We start from the raw sequence: 20,456 nt of genomic DNA on the forward strand, positions 1-20,456 counted from the left end.
ACTCTGAAACCTGTCCTTATAGAAGCTGTACTGTTTGCTGTACCCAAGCAACTAATGCAAACATAGTTAACTGGCCTGTGGCTTCAGTGGAGAGGCAGCAATTGTGTTCGCCCAGTAAACACAGAATACAAAGACAAAACCAACCAAGTAGTAGGAAATGCCTTTTAATGGACTAGCTAAATCAATACAGGGAAAAAATCTTGGTTGAGGAGGCTGCTCCTATTCCTTGTTCTGACAAGGAGTCCTCATGTGGCCTTGGGCAATTCACTTAGCCAACCTGTGCCTCAGTTTCCCCATCTACTACAGAGGGGCGTTGAGGCTTCATTCAAACCAGTCTTCAACATGCCTTAGATAATTTAACTGCCTGTATTCTATGAAAAGGAAGAAAAATACCAAGTAATTGAGAAATGGAAAAATCAGAGCAAGAGGTACAAGATACGCAAAAGGAGACACATGGATAATGGAACGATCCTCCCGTCTACTGTGGTTTGAATAAAAAAATGGAGTGTTATGTCTTCAATAGGAAAAGAAAGGGAAGGAATGTTGGAAGCACAAAGTTCCCTGCAGTGTTGGATGGCAGTTGGTCTTGGGCAGTTCCAGAGATAGGAAAAAATTAAGGGAGAGAGGGAGTAGGATCCCTATGGGGAGAAACAGATGAGGAGCAAAAGAAGAAACTGGCAGAGAGTAATCTAGACAGATGGATCCACCTGAAAAGATGTGACCTTACCATAACTCTTGGAGTTTATGAAGGGGCTGAATTCTGCGTGACCAGTTGCAGCTGAACTAGAGCGAGAGAGCTTAGAACCAAAATCCTGAGTCCAGACACTACTGAATTTGGGGGAAAGAGAGGGGGCAGCTATAAAATTCGACCCTATCTCCAACAGGACAGAACAAAAACAGAGATCTGCCTCAATACCATTTTAACAGGCAGGTAGTACCAACTTTGCAATATTGCCAGGAGCCAGTCAGACACAACATCTTATAAGGCAGGACCCATGGCAGAACTAAGGCCTGCATTTGCAAACTTAGATGCCTAAAATTAGGCTTCAAAATCTAGGTTAGGCACATCACTAAACGCTTTGACCTGTAGGAGTGATGCGCACCCACCAACTTCACTGAAGCCAATGGGACTGCAAATGCCCAGCTTATTTGGAAAACCAGGCCTCTTCTATTGAAGTGCCTGGACATGGACTTTAGGCACCCTGCTTGCAAAATTCAGACTTACAATCTTGCCTGTCCACGAAAATAAATTAGACTTACTGGTAATTAAAGCCATTGGGAGTTGACTGTGCCAATCTCAGAAAAACAGATCACAGTTTCTTCTGGAGTTATTACCACCTTTAGGGCCAGATCCTCAGCTGGAGGAAACCAGCAGAGATCCATTGAAGTCAATGGAGCAATGCCAATTTACACCAGTGGAGGATGTGGCTCACTTTACTTTGTTTCTTAAATTCCGTTCAGCGGTGGCAAAAGTTTGCATGGGCAATGAGTAAGTTTCCTCAAACAGCCTCAGGGTGACCTGGGTCAGGCCACCTACAGGGGCCCATCCACTGGTTGACCTCTCTGCTGGGGCTGCCAACAAGGGTGCTAAGTGGCACCAACTGTGATGTGGATCTCTCTCTCCACTAGGAAGTGCACAGAAACCAAACAAGCCATTACACATGAGCCTCCAAGCAGCTGCTAGACTGAACGAGCCTTCAATCACTTAGTGGCCTGCTAAATCAGAACCCATAACTCAGAGAAGTGAAAAAGCTCCCTATCCCTTCGCTGCTATAACCCCAGCAAGCCAATCCCTCCCCTTCCCATTTAAACTAGATCCTCCATGCCTTTAAACACCTCCCCAGATAATGTTTTATTTCACTAAAAGCAGCAGAGAGTCCTGTGGCACCTTATAGACCAGGGGTAGGCAACTTATGGCACGTGTGCCGAAGGTGGCACGCAAGCTGATTTTCAGTGGCACTCACACTGCCCGGGTCCTGGCCACTGGTCCAGGGAGTTCTGCATTTTAATTTAATTTTAAATTAAGCTTCTTAAACATTTTTAAAACCTTATTTACTTTATATACAACAATTAATTAGCTATATATTATAGACTTATAGAAAGAGACCTTCTAAAAATGTTTAAATGTATGACTGGCACACAAAACCTTAAATTAGAGTGAATAAATGAAGACTCGGCGCACCACTTCTGAAAGGTTGCCGACCCCTGTTATAGACTAACAGACGTATTGGAGCATGAGCTTTCGTGGGTGAATACCCACTTTGTCAGATGCATTCACCCACAAAAGCTCATGCTCCAATACGTCTGTTAATCTATAAGGTGCCACAGGACTGTTTGCTGCTTTTACAGATCCAGACTAACACGGCTACCCCTCTGATACTTTTATTTCACTGTGTCAGATAATTCTCTGTGTAAGAGGCAATGGCCCAAGTTCAACCCAGCTGTCACATGGGTCAGTCTAGCCCATCAGGATTGGACCTGGTATTGAAACTTACCTATATAAAAACATAGATTAGAGAAGATGTGGACGGTGGGTACACAGAACAAATGAAAATAAAGGAGACAGCTAGGGCCAGATAACTTCCAGCCTACTGAAGTGTTTAGCAGGGGTAGAGGCTGGGGGAGTCTGATTGGGCAGAATGGGGAAGGACAGTGGCTTACAATGCCACCCATGCCCGGGAGCTGCTCTTGGGAGGTTGCTAGCGCTTCTGGCTGAGAGGAACATATTTGATTTGGCAGCTCTCCCTCCTGTCCCCATCCTCCTTAGCCTGTGCATGCATAGAGACACCGGTGTTGGCCGGATCCCAGGATTCTGTGAGAATGGCAGCTCTTTTACATGGCTCACATGAGCCTGGTCCCTGGCTGCTCACAGGCTAAGGGGCACCCACGACTGTTCGCATTGCTGCAGAGACATGGCTGAGCTTGCAAAGCCAAAGCACCAGGAGTTGGTTAGGTTTCAAAATGGGCTTTAGCCAGACCCTCCCACAGACCTGAAACCCACAGCAGCATGAATGACTCCACCATGCAGGCATGTGAAGAACCACTTCCCGCAAGTCAGCACTACGCTAAGGGCAGGGCAGGGTTTTCAAAGCTGAGCCATGGACTCCCCCCGCCTTTAACTGTCATTAAAGGACTGTTTGGAAGCTGGAGACTATTTGGGCTAGACTGGGATGTCCTTCCATAGAATGGCGTGGCTCCTAGCAAGAGTCAACAAAGCAAAAACTTTAAATTCAGTACAAAAACAAATACAGGGGCCTGATCCAAAACCTTTGGACTAAATGGCTCAGCTTCCATTAATAGGTGTTGGATTAGGCCAGTGGTGCACTGTGTTTCTACAGAGCCACCTTTCTGGAGTCTTTCAAAGCACTTTACAACCATTAATGAATTAAGCCTTATAAAACCCTTGCTATTCATATCCCCACTTTACAGATGGGCAAACTGAGGCACAGGGAGGTTAAGTGATGTGCCTAAGCCAACACAGAATCTGTGGCAGTGCTGGTAAGAGAACCCCAGCCTCCTGAGACCTGCAATTTAACAAGTCCATCCTTTACCCTATAGATACAACCATGAATGTCAGTTTCATTTGATCTGAATACTCTTCAGAACCATGGCACAACACAGGTCCACCAGCGAATGGGACATTGCAGCAAAATATCTGTCAAAGGGTCTGACAATTGCAGTGTTTGGGAGGTAAGAGTTCCAGGTGGGGAAATTAGAAAATAAAGACTATTTGGTGTAATCTGGCTCATTTCAAAGAAATTGCTTTTCAGAGATATCTTCTCCTCCTCCTGACCCATGGATTCCAGTGACTGCTGTTATCACTAGACAGGGACGGCTTACAGGTAGCAGTGGGCTTATTTAGAGACAGAAATTTCTCCTAACCCATCCATCTTCAGTTCAAACACGGGCCAACCACATAAGCACACATCCTGCAAGCACAACATCCTGGTGTCAAAGCAATCAATTTTTAAAAACAATTAAAACATTGCAGCTTCAACAACATTTGGAAGTGCAAAACCTTAATGAAATTAAACTGACCGAGACCTGAAAGAGATCTGATACTTGGGGGGGGGGGGATCTGATGCTTAAATGTACTAGGTTTTAGCAGAAAACTTCTACTACCCTGTCTTTTGACACTGAAAAAAACAACTGGTTCAGAACTTACTTCTCTGTATGATGCTTAATTTGATCAGACGCCTAAAACATGTCTTGTGTGTAAACCTTCTAGTGCATAACGTAATTGTACAAGCCTTAAAACTGAAAGAGAGTTATTACTGGCATTCAGGGGACATCACTGTTCATTACCTTCTGTTTCTTCTGCCCTCCTCTGCCACACTAAGTACTTTTTGTAGCCTCCGCCAGTCCACAGTGTTCTTTTAGGAATATCTTTTGACTGGGTTCCTATTGCAGCATCTGATATTTTTCCAAGAAGAGCTTTTGTAACTCTGAACTTACAGTTCTTTCGGTACAATCCCTGTGCCCAATAACTTTCTACATAAAAGCCTTCATTATGAACCTCTTGGTCACCGTCCCTTGCTGACCAGACTTTTGAGCCCCAGATGGTACTTCCAGTACAGTTTAGTCAAACCCCAAGGAGAGTTTCAAATACTGTACACAGTGAAGACTGAAAAAAAAATTTTTAAATTGTAATTGGCAACATTGTAGTCTGCCTGTCCTTCCATTACTTCCTGATGGCTGCCATCTCATTTACATATTTTTTCAAAAGCCTTTTCTCTGCTGTGTTACATAATTTGTGTTTATCCAAATGAACATTAATTATTTCCATGTATGGGCAGTAGTGGATTTTTTTGTTTTGCTTTTTGATAGAGGCAGAAAATTAACCAGAGCGAAATGAACTCTGATTTAATAACACTTAGCCCACGTGTGGCATTCTGGAGACGCTCTGCAAACATTAACTAAAGATTCTTCCCAACCCCCCAGTAGAGGAATGAACATTATCCCATATTACAGACAGAGGCAAAGTCTCAACATTTTCAAAGTGTCCAGTGATTTTGGGTACTCACCTTGTAGTCAATTACACTACTGCAAAAGGAATGCAGTCATTTGCTTTGCATGGGTGCAAATGACACAGGGCAAAACAATGAAGAATCTGAACCTTAGGACCTCATTTTCATAAGTATTGATTTGCATGGGTCTAATTGATGAGTAAAGAAAGTTAAGCACATGTGAAATAGGGTGACCATCTGACCTGAATTGGGTGGGACAGTCCCAAAATGCAGAGTCCAAATCCCGGTCCCAGGCGGCATGGCTTCTGCAATTTCTGTGCTGTGGGGCTGGCTTGGTGTGGCTCTCCACTCCAGGTGTTGCACTCTCCAGGGTTGCAGTGTCATTCAGTTTTGGCTCTGTTCCCCTGATGACCAAGTTCATGAGAGTAGAGTTGTGACCTGGCTCATAGGATTGCAGGGCCACTCACACAAATTTGGCCTACCCGACCTCTCGTCATTATGACAGCTGGGTTAAATGTGCGTGGCACTGGGACCCCAGAAGTTGCAGAAATCCCGCTCTAGGCTGCCCAGGTACAAGAGCAGAAATCTAGATTATAGCAAATCTCGTTGCTTTGCCCAGAAAATCCCCTTCCTTGACGTCTATCTACCTGTCCAACTGTCCATCCTTCGACTGAGCCCCTCTGAGTGTTTTATATGACTGGAAAGCACCTAGCAGATCATGGGCATTACAATAAATAATAAATATGAAATATTATCCTTTGCAACTAATATTTGAGTCACTGTATCTTCAGAGCCCATTTAAAGGTTAACCAATATATTTGTAATAGATGGTTCATCAATTGCTAGAGAGTCTTACAGAATTCAGCAAGTCAATACGTAGCTTATAAACATCTATATCACTCTCCTCTGGTGTGCTTATTACTATCTCTAACATATTGTTGTGTCTGTAACGTACTTATAACACCTATTAACTCTTTATAAACCATTTATAAATGGAACCTTAATGTAAAGAGTGACCATTTGTTTCCATTATTAGTGCTGCAGTAATCTCATGTTTCCATTCACTGATACAAGCTTTTCGTCGTCAGGACATAGGTTGTCCACCAGGAAGTCCTAACGAAAAGAATTCTATCAGGATTGAAACGGGGAAGGGATGCAATGGAACAGAATTCTACTACTCTTCCCCCTAGTTTATTCTCTGTGATTCATTAGAAGTGCATCTCTAGAAATCTAGAGCCTTATAATGATTTACACTTGGTCCAAATTTCATGTGGATCAGCAGCCAAAAAGAAATATCCCGGTACAACACACATACAAGCCTTCTTCCACAACCACCTATATCCCAGTCAGCTCACTACGCAACAAAAAGAAGACTTGCAATTTGACTGGAAACATCAATAGATCCCAAGTGTGTTGGACCAATGAAAGACAGTGAATTCCACAATCAAGAACCAATCACTGAAAATGTCCTGTCACGACCCCTGCTCTTTAAATCTAGTGCGTTTGCAAGTTCAAGTGCCCCCGCTGATCCCAACCATCACAATATTTGTACTAGGGCAAAGGGGAGGCTTGAGGCCCACAGATTTGCCTTTCTTTATACCAAAAAAGTTCTCCTGACATGGCCTGAGGGTTATTAGGCAAAACAAAAAGCCATCCCAAGAGTGATCTGGAAGTGTTACACTCCCCAAACCCAGGACAGGGAGGCAGTGTGCTTAGAGGTACTGGACTGGGACTTGAGAAACCTGAGCTCTATTTCCAGCTCTGCCCCTGGCCTGCCGGGTGACCTTGTTGGGCCCCCTGTGTATGTAAAAAGGGGATCATGATCTCTCTTTATGAAGTGGTTTGAGAGTTATGATAAACGGTGCTCTGTGAGCACTAGGAGTTAATAGGAAGTGCCATGGGTACCAACTATCTTTCAGGGGTGAGAAGCACCTTGCAGCCACATGCACATTTTTTCCCATTGATAGTTCTCTGGACAAACAAAGGGAGAATGAATGAAAGCAAAGTCACCCCAAAGGGATTCAGACTCGTGCCCTGATGCAAGGCCCAAATGCTAATGGGAAACTGAACTTGGAAACCAGGCCATAGGGCTCTTTCTGATTGGCTAAGATAACAATGGGCATTGTCACATGGTCAGAGACCAGTGAGCTGTACTAACAAAGGAGGATGTGGCTTGGAGGAGATACAGACACCATGGGGGATTGGTGAGGTGGAGGTAACCTTTCTAAGCTACCTACCAACGCTAGAGCTGTAAGTAATCTTCCACAGTAGTAGCAAGACAGCCTGAAGCCCACTGAGTGAGATTCATCTTGAGATTAGCCTGGGGTGTGTTATATTATCTGCTTTTTATTTTATGATGCTCTGTCTACGTTCTCCCCCACACAAACTCACTTAAAGTAGGGCTCATCTACGACACAGCTAGAACCAAGACTCCTGACTCCTAGTCCTGTGCTCATCCATTAGGATAAAATGTTATGGATGGAGGGAAACTTGCAGCTCGTTTATAAGCAAAATGTCATACAAGGTCGGTTTAACAGCCAGCGGATGCCGAGCTCCTTCTAAGACCTTTGAGAAAATGCCCTAGGTATGAAACATTCTACCAGTGGTCATCTTGCTTCATCTGTCAGGGCTTTGTCCCAAGTCAGATGAATATTGGGCAGGTTCACATTTCAATTTCTGATGCACCTTTTCTTAGAGGACCGTATCCTGCACTTGCATGGGTTCTGGACTAAATAGGAGATGGGAAAGACCCATTAGACCAGGGCTGGGATTTACTGTATAGTGCAAGCCACACAAAGCCTGGTTAGAGAAAAATAAGAGGAAAACAAGGGAATTCTAACTCCCTCTTGTGGTCACCAGGAAGGCTGTCTGCCAAGGACCAAGGAATCGACTGAAGGCCATTCATGTTTTCTTTGTCCTCAGCAAAGGAATTCACAGCAAAGGGCAGGAATGGGGTGGAGAAACAGATCCCTGTGCTGTCCCCCTGCAACAAGGAAGTTTGACTCTGCAGACTGGCCATCTGATCATAGGCAGCCTCAGGGCTGGAGTTGAGTGGGTGAAGAGCTCCCCCTTCCTCTGGAGGCTTTCACAGTCCCAGAGAAAAAAGTCTGCATGCAACTAGGCAAATTACTTATTGCAGTCCTTGTCAGCCAGGGTACGCATACCCCTGGGAGTATGCAGAGATGTTCCAGGGTGTACAGCAACTCATCTAGATATTTGCCTAGTTTTACAACAGGCTACTGAAAAAGCACTAGCAAAATCAGTACAAACTAAAATTTCATACAGACAATGACTGGTTTATACCGTTCTATATACTATACACTGAAATGTAAGTGCAGTATTTATATTTCAGTTGATTTATTTTATAATTCTATGGTCAAAATGAGAAATTCAGCAATTTTTCAGTAACACTGTGCGGTGCCACTTTTTGTATTTTTATGTCAGATTTTGTAAGCAAGTAGTTTTTAAGTGAGGTGTATGCAAGACAAATCAGACTCCTGGAAGAGGTACAGCAGTCTGGAAAAATTGAGAGCCACTGACTGATTGTATTCAAACTAATTTGGGGTACAGAGGAAGGAGGTGGAAATACCACCCCAAATACAGCACCTGGAGACTTGGTTGGATCTGTTGTCTTTGAGTCCATTCCAGGACGGGACTCATCCCAGCTGTTGGGGAACAACCACCACCACCAAACACTGCCCCTCCCTACTCACAAGCACTCTTCCTGTTTCACAGATTTTGTTGGCAGACCTGTGATTTAGGGTTGGGTTAGTATGACAGGCAGTTTCAGTTTCATTTCTCTCCCTACAGGGTGACCAAATAAATAACGAAAGAGAAAGAGGGGCACAGCCCCAGAGAAACCATGGAGGAGGAGAGCAAGTTCTGTAAGAACTGGTAAGAAATCCTTTATTTCCCCGGTGTGATATTTATATCTGAGGGTTATAGAGGCTCTAGCCCCATGGTTCTCAATCAGGGGTATGCAGAGGTCTTCCGGGGGTACATCAGCTCATCTAGATAAGTTTCTAGTTTTACAAACAGGATACAGGAAAAGTACTAGCAAAGTTCATACAAACTAAAATTGCATGCAGACAATGACTTGTTTGTGCTGCTCTATATTCTATAGCCTGAAGTGAAAGTACAATATTTATATTCCTGTGGATTTATTTTATAATTCTATGGCAAAATGAGAAAGTCAGCAAATGGTCAGTAACAGTACACTGCCAGTTTTTTATTTCTAGATCAGACTTTGTAAGCAAGGAGTCTAAGTAGGGTGAAACTTGGGGGTACACAAGACCCATCAAACTCCTGAACGGGGTACAGTAGCCTGGAAAGATTGAGAGCCAGTGCTCTAAAACAATGAGGAGGCCGGTGGCACCTTAAAGACTAAGATTTATTTGGGCTTAATCTGTTAGTCTTTAAGGTGCCACCAGACTCCTCATTGTTTTTGTGGCTGCAGACTAACACGGCTACCACTCTGATACTGCTCTAAAGAGCTCCCCTTGGTCTCTTTCAGTGAGGAGGAAGGCAGGGGCAGAGCAGGTTGTTGAGGCAGCCAGCAGCAACATGGTTGGAGAGGTTATCTGCTTTGTGTTCAACTTTACAAACAAGCTGCCAAGAGTTTTTAAACTATTTTTGTATTTTAAAAAACACACTTTTTTCTTTATCATGGACAGATCCTTCCCCGTTGGTTACTGTCCATATTCTGCTTCTATGTGCACACACCTAGGAACACAGAAAATGCCACACGGGGTCAGACCAGAGACTCATCTGTCTGTGGCAACAGCAAGTACCAACTGCTTCAAAAGAAGCTGAGGGAATTCCCTGATTATGGACTAACCAACCTACAGGGAAAGTTAGTTTTCATGAAATCTGGAATAGGGATCTGTAGCAAGGTGCCTCCAAACCCTGCCAGTGCCTCAGTTTCGCCTCATGCCCAATGGTTCTTTCTGCCACCAAAATGACTTAACTCTCTGGCAAAGCCCCAAAAGTTCCCCCATCCAGGCTAATCAGTCTCTTCATCCTCCCATTAATAGCAGACGTCACTATGGCAGCCTAGGGTAGTGGTTCTCCAGCCAGGGGTATGCAGAGGTCTTCCATGGGGTTCATCAACTCATCTCAATATTTGCCTAGTTTTACAACAGGCTACAGAAAAAGCACTAGCAGAGTCAGTACAAATTACAATTTCATGCAGACATTGACTGGCTCATACTGCTCTTTTCACTGGAATGTAAGTACAATATTCGTATTCCAGGGGGTTTATTTTCTAATTATATGGTAAAAATAAGAAAGTCGGTGATTTTTCCATACTAATGTGCTGTGACAGTTTTGTATTTTTGTGTCTGATTTTGTAAGCAAGTAGTTTTTAAGTGAGGTGAAACTTAGGAGTATGCAATACAAATCAGACTCCCAAGAACATAAGAACAGCCATACTGGATCAGACCAAAGGTCCATCTAGCCCAGTATCCTGTCTCCCGCCAGTGGTCAATGCCAGGTGCCCCAGAGGGAATGAACGGAACAGGGAATCATCAAGTGATCCATCCCCTGTCGCCCATTCCCAGCTTCTGACAAACAGGCTAGGGACACCATCCCTGCCCATCCTGGCTAATAGCCATTGATGGACCTGCCTCCATGAACTTATCTAGTTCTTTTTTGAACCCTGTTATTGTCTCTTGAAAGGAGTACAGCAGTGGTTCTCAAACTATTGTACTGGTGACCCCTTTCACATAGCAAGCCTCCGAGTGCAACACCCCTTAAAATATATTAAAAGTGTTTTTAATTGAAACACCATTATAAGTGCTGGAGGCAAAGTGAGATTTGGGGTCAAGGCTGACAGCTCATGACCCCCCATTTAATAACCATGTGACCCGCTGAGGGGTCCCAACCCCCAATTTGAGAACCCCTGGGGTACAGTGATCTGGAAATGTTGAGAGCCACTGGCCTAGCGGGAACCCATACCTATCTTCCCAGCCTTGGGAACCCTAAACAAATTATCATAATCATGACCAAAAATCTATGGAGTAGATCCTCAACTGATGTACAGTGTCCTAGATCCATTGAAGACCAAAGTTCTCCAAACTTGAGGACACCTAGAATCCACCTCCAAACTTCGCAGCGCCCCATCTGAATATAGGGCTCAATTCTCCTCTTGCATTAACTTTACCCCTGTATGACTTAGTTGGAGTTATTCCTGATTCGCACATGTGTGAAAGGAGAATCAGAGCCAGATATTTTGGGCCTAAATCCACTGAAGGTGCCTGTCCCCTTTAAAGATGTTCATAGTAGAACAGCACCACCTCAGTAATGGAGTCCAAATGTCTCAATCAAACAGGGCACAACTATAAATATTAATCTCTAATGTTCAGGGACAAGCCAGTTGAGTTAAAGGAGGTCCAGTAACATTCTTTTCCTTCCCCTTTTCCATGCCACACAGTAAACGAGATGTGTCTGCTGCCAATTTCTCTCTCCACGAAGCCCACTGCATGCGATTTCTTGCTGTCTGTCCAGAGTGCAATGAACCTATTGCTCTAAAGGAGATGGAGAAGCATCAGGAAGAAGAACATAAGCAGGTGAGAGTTGCTCTATTTCCTGAAATAACAAGAACTCCCAGCTATGAGCTAGGTTTCATTTTAGCCCGGCCATGCTATTGGATGTCAAATAGCAACGAACGTCTATAGCTGAAGAGCAGAAAATATCCTCTCCTCCCGGCTCACAGCTCCCATCCAGCCACATGGCACTTACATGCTCAAGCTGAGGGTCTGTGGCCTAGAGAACACATAGACCTGACTCCACTTTGTTACGCCTATTATATGCTTGTGTAACGCCATTGATTTCAGTGCATAAAACTAGCGTAACAGAATGGGGAATCAGGTCCTACTGGAGCCATCTTCAGCAAGTGTAAATCAACATAATCCACTGATGTCAATAGAGAGATGATATCTTACACTAGTTGAGCTTCTGTCCCCATATCGATAGGGCTATAGGCTCCTAACTTCCATCTAAATCAATGGGAATTAGGACCCTAAATAACTTTGTGGCTCTTGTCCTTAGCACTGAGCTTGGCGAACTTTCAGGTTTGGATGCCTGAATAAAATGGCCAAATCCTGCATTTGAACAGCCAGATCAGAATTGTATTTTCCATTAAATCTTGCATAACATAGCTCAGTCCCTGCTGCAAAAACTACAATCTCCACCAGCTTTTAATCAAATGGGATGAAAACAGAGACACCATACTAGGCAATTAGCCTGAAGCAGAGTTGGCATGAGATGCCACCAGACATCTCTGTAGGGTTCCCCCATGATCTATTTTGTATTTTCCCCTAAGCAACCTACTAAATCTTTTCCCCCTTCACTTTCAGGTCAGATGTAAACTGTGTCACCAAAGCATGCAGAAATACCTGCTGGAGAATCATGAGGTGAGTAGAGTGATGTATAATATCAGAATCCTATTCAGATCATCTCTGACAAATCACCTTGAGATGCACTGAAAAGGAATGACTGCAAAATAAACATCTTGCCTGCTGAAATGTAACAGCGCCCAAATCAGACAGCATAAGCATGACAGTCATTCCTTAGTTTAATTTAACAGAACATTTTACATTTAAACAAGCATGGTGCGCACTGTCCCTACCCTTCTCTTCCCATGTAGTTTTGCAGGGATTGTCTAGGAGAGTCTATGACCTCTGCACATCTCACGGGGCCCACTCTTTTCTGCCCTGCCGTCCAAGCTGATGTGTCTTACAATTTCAAGGAGGAGGCTTTGAAAAGTGAGAGGCCATTCTAAGCATAGGGATGACCTGCAAGAAGGTGCAATGCTGAGGTGGGAGAAGCAGATGGTGGGAATGGTTAGGAAGGAGATGTGGAACAAGGTGAGGATGGAGAAGTTAGCGGCATAGGCACCGACTCTGTGGGTGCTCTGGGGCTAGAGCACCCACAAGGAAAAATTGGTGGGTGCTCTGCACCCACCGGCAGTTCCCTGTCCCTCTCCGCCCCAGCTCACCTCCGCCTCCTGCCCTGAGTGCGCCGCGTCCCCGCTTCTCCTCCCAGTGCTTGCCGCCGCAAAACAGCTATTTCACAGCATAACAAGCTGTGAGAGGGAGGGGGAGGAGTGGGAACGCGGTGCGCTATGCGGAGGAGGCGGGGACAGGGCGGGGATTTGGGGAAGGGATCCAATAGGGGCAGGGAGGGGGCGGAGACTTTCGGGAAGGAGTTGGAATGGGGCAGAGGCAGAGGCAGAATGGACCGGGGGTGGAGCAGGGGGTTGAGCACCCACCAGCGCCAGGAGAAGTTGGTGCCTATGGTTAGTGGGGACATTTTCAGAGCTGGCAGCGATTGCTGCAGCCCAACATCCTTATGCTTTCGGCTTTGATTTACTGTTTGCAATAATTTCCTCTGCCCACATGCAGTCCTATGAATGTAATGAGCGATCACTGAAATGCGCATTCTGTGAACTGGAAATGCCCTTCAATAAGCTGCAGAGGCACCAGGAGGCCTGCGGTAGTCGCACGGAGCTCTGTTGGGAGTGTAACAAATACATCATGTACAAGGACTTGGACAAGCACAAAGACATTTGTCAGAATGGCAAGAAGCTATCCAGCAATGGTGAGATGCACTATCAACCCAGTGAGGAGTCTGCTCGTCAAACCTCCATTCTCCCACCCTCAGGTACCCAAAATCCCGCATGATCTGTGACAGGGTCACATTGTTCCAGCACCGGTTGCTTTGGAAATTCCCAGTTATCTGTAATGACTGTATTCACAATTCTTTATGACTTTTGATAATCCAGTTTGTCCTGTATAGTGTGAAAGTCCCCACAAGGGGTTATTGTCTAACCAGCCACAGCCAAAGGGCCAATTTCTGCTCTGAATTACATCCACAACTGTAAATCCAGAGCAGTTCTGTTGATGTCAGTGGAGTTGCTCTGTATGTATAGCGGCATAACTCAAACATTGGGCCTTATTTTTGTCTACAAGAGGCCCCTGGCAATGTAAAAGAGCCTTAGTGTAAATAAGAGTCACACCCTTGATTTTTCAGCTAGTGACATTTTAGGGCCTGATCAACCATTCCTTATTTTCCTCCAAATTCCTGTTGGCTTTAAGGGTAATTTTTGGTTGTGCAAGAACTGGAGGACAGTGTTCTCTGTCAGGCAGGGACCCCAATCCCAGTAAACCAATCTGATTAAGTTTGCATAACAATCCTACTTCTATTGCAAACTGCCAAGAGTGACTAAACAAGCACCTTTGCAAACACACTAGCTGAAGCGCAACAAACTCACCCCCTTCCTGGGCTTTGGCTTAATCTTCAAGCTTGACTGCTCTTGTAGCCCATGCCCTAGAGCCTCTCAGTCCAGAGAGGCACTGCCACCTCCTGATATCATATCTCAGAGAAGCAAACCCCACTTAAGCCTGTCCCACCAGGTTCAGCGCCTGCTAATCTGGTAGCATATTTAGAGTCCATGTTGCCAGCCTGTTATAGTGACCTTTAAAAGTAGCACATCTGAGCGATAGGCTTTCTTCCTACTGAAGTGTCAACAGCCCGGCACATTACTGAAGTATTCAGTAGCATCATGGTCCCTTGGGGCTGTAGATGGTTTTCTGTTGGGTAAGAGAAGAGGCCTGACCAGAGGGTGACAGGATAAGTGGGTGATCATTTGTGAACACTGTCCTTCCTCAGAATCATTGGTAGGCACCATGAAGAACAAGGGGGGATACAGAGCAAGAACGTAGTCACTGGGAAATATACAATCCTTTGTAGCATAGCACTAAGTAGAGATGGGCCTGAGGTGTGAAGTGTGGATCCAGACTCAGATTTCAACCACTCCAAAGTTCAGCAGGGAAGGAAGGTCAGAACTTGAGTTTATTTAATAGGAGCCAACAGTGAAGTCCAGATCCATATCTGCCTTAGGCTCTGGTCCCTTGAAGTTCAGTGGTGTTTGGATCGGGTGCCTCTAGGACTGGTCAGTGTGACCTGAGTTTGGGGAGCCTGGGTACGGTATTTTACTGACTTGTGCCAGCTCTGTGCATTACCGATAGATCCTTTCCCTTTTTCCTCTGAAGGTCTCAGTGACAATCTTTGTCAGCAGTGCAATAAGTGCTTCCCAGATGACCAGTACCTCCAACACCTAGTAAGTGGTTTGGGAGCTAAACCTGCAAAGAGCTTGGGCCTCATTCAAGCCAGGCCTTTTCTATTGAAATCCACATATTGGATTCGGTAGGACAACATGTTTTGGCTGCGCAGTTTGCACAGCCCTTGGTATCCATGGCCAGCTGGCAACAGCTACACACGCCCTTGTGACCACGAGCTTGGCCCTTAGCACCAGTCCTTGTTTGGCAGGGCTCCTCCAGGGCTCTTAGCCTCTCACTGCTGATGCAGAATGCAAACAGCTATGACATTCCATGCCCCCTGTATCCTTCTCACCCACTTCCTAGGCAGTGGTGCGTTGAGATAGACTGGTCAATAAAGCCCTGAACCATGTAGGCCCCAGCTCTGTTGCCCTGAGGGGGTCTCTGTTCTGAAAAGGCTGCCACTAACCTTTGAGCCAGTTTGATGGTGCCTTTGCTGCAGAAGCTTCTAATGAGAACCTCACTCCTCATTGGAACATCTACCTGGACTCCATCCTCCTCTCTTTGTAAACCACCTGCAAACACTGACTCCCCCACCCCAGAGGGGACTTTTAGTTGTAGTCAGTTTTGTAGAACTTTTCTCCCTCCCCACTGTTTTTAAGACCTCCATCTTTTTTGGCGTTTAGTCTCCCATTATCTCATTTTGATGTTTTTAATTCTTTCTTATATTAAATCGCTGTGCAGACTATATCTTTTCCCAGCACCATCAACGACACCCATCATTGGTTCACCATCTGGCTATTTCCTTTTTTTTCTCATTCTTTTTAACTGTCCGCCACAGAATGAGTGTAGCCCACTCTCCAAACTCGCGGAGATTCTCGCCAGCCAGTCAGTTACAAAATCCCGCCCGCTCCCACCTTCCTCTCTGGTTACGTCTCCCCCCCGTGAGAATGCAGCCATAGCGTGGAAGGACGTTCGCCCGAAGCGGAAGGAAAAGGACTTATCTTCTGCGTCCAGGCCCTCCCTCAAGCCACTGAAGAACAAAAAGTCAGCAGGCCGCCCTGCTTTCACTGCCACAGTGGATCCTGTACTGCCTAAGGCTCTTGAAGACCCAATGACTTACGATGTGTTGGTGACCTGTTCCCAGTGCAATATCCTCCTCCCAGGTCCGACTCTAAGGAAGCACGAGGTGAGAAATGCTACATACGCCATTGCACACTCTTGGTGATGGTGGACAGTGAAGGGGTGCTGGGGACAGCCAGAGGCACCGACTGTGTGGGTGCTCCAGGTCTGGAGCACCCACAGGGAAAAATTAGCGGGTGCACAGCATCCATTGGCAGCCAAGCTCTCCCTCCTCGCCTCCTTCCCCCACACCAGGCGCACCGCATCCCCATTCCTCCACCTAACAGCTGTTTGGCGGCGCTTAGAACTTTCCAGGAGGGAGGGGGAGGAGTGGGAATGCAGCACACTTGGGGAGGAGGCAGAGAAGAGGCGGGGATTTGGGGGAAGGTGGTGGGGACTTTGGGGAAGGGGTGGAATGGTGGTGGGGCAAGGGCAGGGCAAGGGAGGCAGGGGTTGAGTACCTACCCAGCAGAGGGGAAGTCGATGGCAAAGGTGGCAAAGATGGCTTAAAACCTCCTTTAATCTCCCTCTCATCCCTGCCTCAAATGCAGTAATGGAGTAAGTAAGAGTCGGGTCCCTTGACTCTAGGGTCAGATCCTGCAAGGCACTCGTCCTCTTCTTCCCCCTTCACTTCCCAGTATGCTTCCCAATACATAAATACAGCATGGGGAGTGTGATTAGGGTTATGCTGTAGCGGGGACGGAGCTAGCCTCAGGTCTGAAGGCCTGTGTAGGGACCGAGTTGTCTCCTAACCAAGTGTGGATCCCTTAAGGATGCAGGGCTATGTTCTTTTGTATTCATTGTCATTATTATTCATTTCTTCAGAGAAAATGTCTGCGTCTAGCTTCTTTGCAAAGTCTCAGGAGGAAACCAACATGGAGTCCTGGAAAACAAGGTACTATAATATTTCTAAGAAATACAGTAGAACTCAGAGACATCTACAGTTGCTGGGTTAATCAGGATGATGGGGCATTTCCCAGAGCAGGTGCCTCTGGAAACGTTAAAGATCAAAGAATCACAGGGCAGCTGGGTATTTCAATGAGGATAGTGGTATGTATACCTATACAGTCTCCATGTTTAGAAACCATGCTCTGATCTTCCAGGCCCCCAGGCCCTTGTCAAGCCAACTCAGTAGGAATGCTTAAATTTGGCCCTAGCTGCATTGCAACTGCCAAAAGCTACAAGTTAAGGCAGAAAGACTAGAACTTGGGTGCTCCCAACATCTAGCCTTATGTTCTTTCCACTTGAATAAGCTGCCACAGGTCAATACAGAATTTTATAGCCACTCTCCTGTGGGAGACTTTAAAACAAACATATCTGCATTTTCATACCATTAGGAATTTAAAATCCACTCCCTGCTGTCCTTGTATATAGTATGAGGTCTTCAGCTGTCCTAGCAGACAGGATTTTAGGTACTCAAGATGCACAACAACACTGAGAACCAACAATAAGTTTCTAGTAATCACATCTTAATTAAGGGCTTGTGCACCTACCCGTGTTATACGACTTGAATTATGCTGTTATAATAAAAACAGTACAACCCCACTAGAATGGGCACAATTATACCAGTCTAAAGGTGTTTATTTCTGTATGCAAAGGGGCATTAAGTGATAAGGCACCTTTATACCAGTATATCCACACTAGGGGTTGTACCAGTGTAACTGTACTGATAAAACCATAATAATAATTCACCTGACAGTTATACCAGTGCAAAAGCAGTGCACAGACCTGGCCTAAGTGATGCTAACTATAAGGACCTTGGGCCTAATCCTGCAGTCCTTACTCAGGACAATCTCCCATTGCTTTGTATAATATTTTCCATAGACAAAAATGCTACCTTATACTTTTAGCCAGAACTATCCTTGTTTTATATCAAGGGGAAAAAAAACAAGAACAAAAGTCCGTGAAAGAGCATACAGTGTATGTCTCTCCTCAGACAGACTGCACCAACCTGAACACAAAATGGCTGCCTTTCTCTGTAGGCAGCATATTTACATGCTGAAAGATGTCATACAACTAAAACAGAGAATGCACCACAGTGTGAAATTAAAGGGAGTTTTGGCTGACTATGGACTACAGGATTGTACCTTGAAATACTTACCCATTCATTACATAGTTTGTATTCAGTTTCCTTGTACTTTGGACTGTTCTAATGGACTCAGTCAAAATGAGTAGGGGGAGGTAAGGGCATACTTTCATGGGCTTACCTGTTCATTGTAAAATAAAAAAAATTATATCAGGTTTTGTTTGTTTTACAGAGGAGCCTTTCTGAGGCACTCCTGGAAGAAACTGGAAGCAGAGATGCCCCACCAGACCCCAGGCTTCAGTTCAGCACTAGTAATGGCATTCTAAACACATGGCTTTATACATAGCGAATAAAAGCATCATGCTTCCTACACTAGACTGAGAACAAAGAAGCATTATTGGAAATTTATTCTGAACCAAATAGGTTCGTCGTCAAGCTTTCCCATAAAGCTCTGCACAGCTGTGCCCCAACAATTGCCATCCTTTTGGGCATTGACATGTCATCCTTCCTTAGGGACTCACTTGTTCTCTGTGCCCTGCCTGTTACAAGAGCGGAGGTTAAAGGTCCCATTCTCCTCTCAGCTATACTGGTGCGTCGTGGCCGAAGGTACAGGAACGTAACAGAAGTACTTGGCCCACAGTGCTTCCACTGATGCTTTCAAGGTGTTGGCTTTCAGCTTTGACCCTAACGTCCCATAGTGATCCATCCCACACCACTAGACAGGTTGTACTCAGGTCCACTGGCCTCCTCCCCCAGCCACATACACACACACCCACCCCTGAGAGCAGCCTATGCTTCGCAGTCACTTTCCTTGAGGGGAAATATTTTCCCTCAAGGAATTTAGAAGCACTATAGATTCCCTGGGCCCGATGCTGAGCATCTGCCATATCCATTGACTTCAATGAGAGCCTGACTGACTCATAGCATTTGACCCGGCACAACAAAGGGCTAAATACTGGTCTCATTGAACTTTATGGGGGCTTAGCCATGGACTGCAGGACTATAGCCCACACGGCTTAGCCCTTCATTGGCAGATGAGAGTGTTCAGCCCCTGGTGTTACTGAGCCCAAACTGCTTCACCACGAACTGAGAGGGGCAAATGGTGGAAAAGTTAAATCTCCAGCACAACAAGTGGAGGTTGTATATTGAGACAGCTGTTGAACTCTAGTTGAGTGGGAACATATAAAAATGTTACCTGTGAACACATAAGATTATTTCATGGGTACCATGTTTTCTCTGTACTGGAATGCTCCTAGCTGTATGTGATCCTATCCACTGGTTGCTGGGAGCTGAGCAGATTAATCACGTGAAGTTGTTTGCTAAGTGTGTTCTCAGCCAGTTCATCAATCCATTTGAAAATGAAGGTTGATTTACGTTATTTGAAGAAACCAGGCTTCCAAACCACTGAAGTGTGACTGAATACCCCTTGCTTCCTGTCTCACGTTCTCATCAACAAAACATCCAGCTATCAGAATGAACCAAGTTTGACTATTGAAACGAGACCTACAAGATAGCTCTAAGCAGGATGGGATTTTTCCAAGGCTGCCAGCACTAGCCTAACTCATTGCTTCCACTGAAGTCAGTAGCTGACTTTTAAAGACGTCCGCCGCTTTTTACAAGCCCATTCTAAATAGCTGCAGAACAACTCCACGTTATGGAATATCGATAGCTATAATTGCTTTTTGGGGAAGAATGGGCCTGTAGCTGGAACTAACTCACACTCTGTAGCAGTTTCTTACTGAATGTAAAATAATGTGTTTGTTTTACAGGTGTGCATAGGATAATAAATTTAGTATTCCAGGTCATTGTAATGTGCAAAAATCCATAAGATTGTATTGTCTCTGAACCAAAGAGTGTTTATTGTCTGTGCAGAGCCCTACCACGTTGCAGCCCTGATCCTTATGGGGGTTTGTTCCTCAGGGTTACTCCAATAAATTTTTGTTATAATAGAAAGATCTACTAGATTAGTCTCTTCATTTTTGTCTGCACAGCACACTGAGGCCTAGATCTGGGATCTTTGGGTCCCAGACTTTTATTTGCAGTAAATGAATGATAATTGGATCTGTTTCAAACCCTTTGAACTAAAAACAGCTTGAATCTCACCCCGAAATACTGTTCTAAACAGCACTTGTCAGTAGAATTCCTACCCTCCATTGACAGGGAGAGCCGTGGTACTGCAATACAGCACAGTAACTACAGCAAATGTTTCAGACTTTAGGGGGAGGAAAAAATCACACTCCTTGGCTGACTGTGGTAATCATGTTAAGCACCATATCACCAGAA

The 20,456-nt window shown here is 45.1% G+C and overlaps 1 protein-coding gene across 1 annotated transcript; it reads left to right on the plus strand.

Moving 5' to 3' along the window:
- Positions 1-8,777: 8,777 nt before the first annotated feature.
- XAF1 (XIAP associated factor 1) lies at positions 8,778-20,132 on the plus strand. The gene is made up of 8 exons (XM_030536883.1): positions 8,778-8,861; positions 11,398-11,533; positions 12,323-12,379; positions 13,370-13,628; positions 15,020-15,087; positions 15,867-16,214; positions 16,973-17,042; positions 18,406-20,132. Exons 1-8 carry the CDS (start codon positions 8,830-8,832, stop codon positions 18,417-18,419), a joined length of 984 nt encoding a protein of 327 aa, XP_030392743.1. The 5' UTR covers positions 8,778-8,829; the 3' UTR covers positions 18,420-20,132.
- Positions 20,133-20,456: the final 324 nt, after the last annotated feature.

The sequence above is a fragment of the Gopherus evgoodei genome, chromosome 17 (genome assembly GCF_007399415.2).
Source record: "Gopherus evgoodei ecotype Sinaloan lineage chromosome 17, rGopEvg1_v1.p, whole genome shotgun sequence".
Lineage (NCBI taxonomy): Eukaryota > Metazoa > Chordata > Testudines > Testudinidae > Gopherus > Gopherus evgoodei.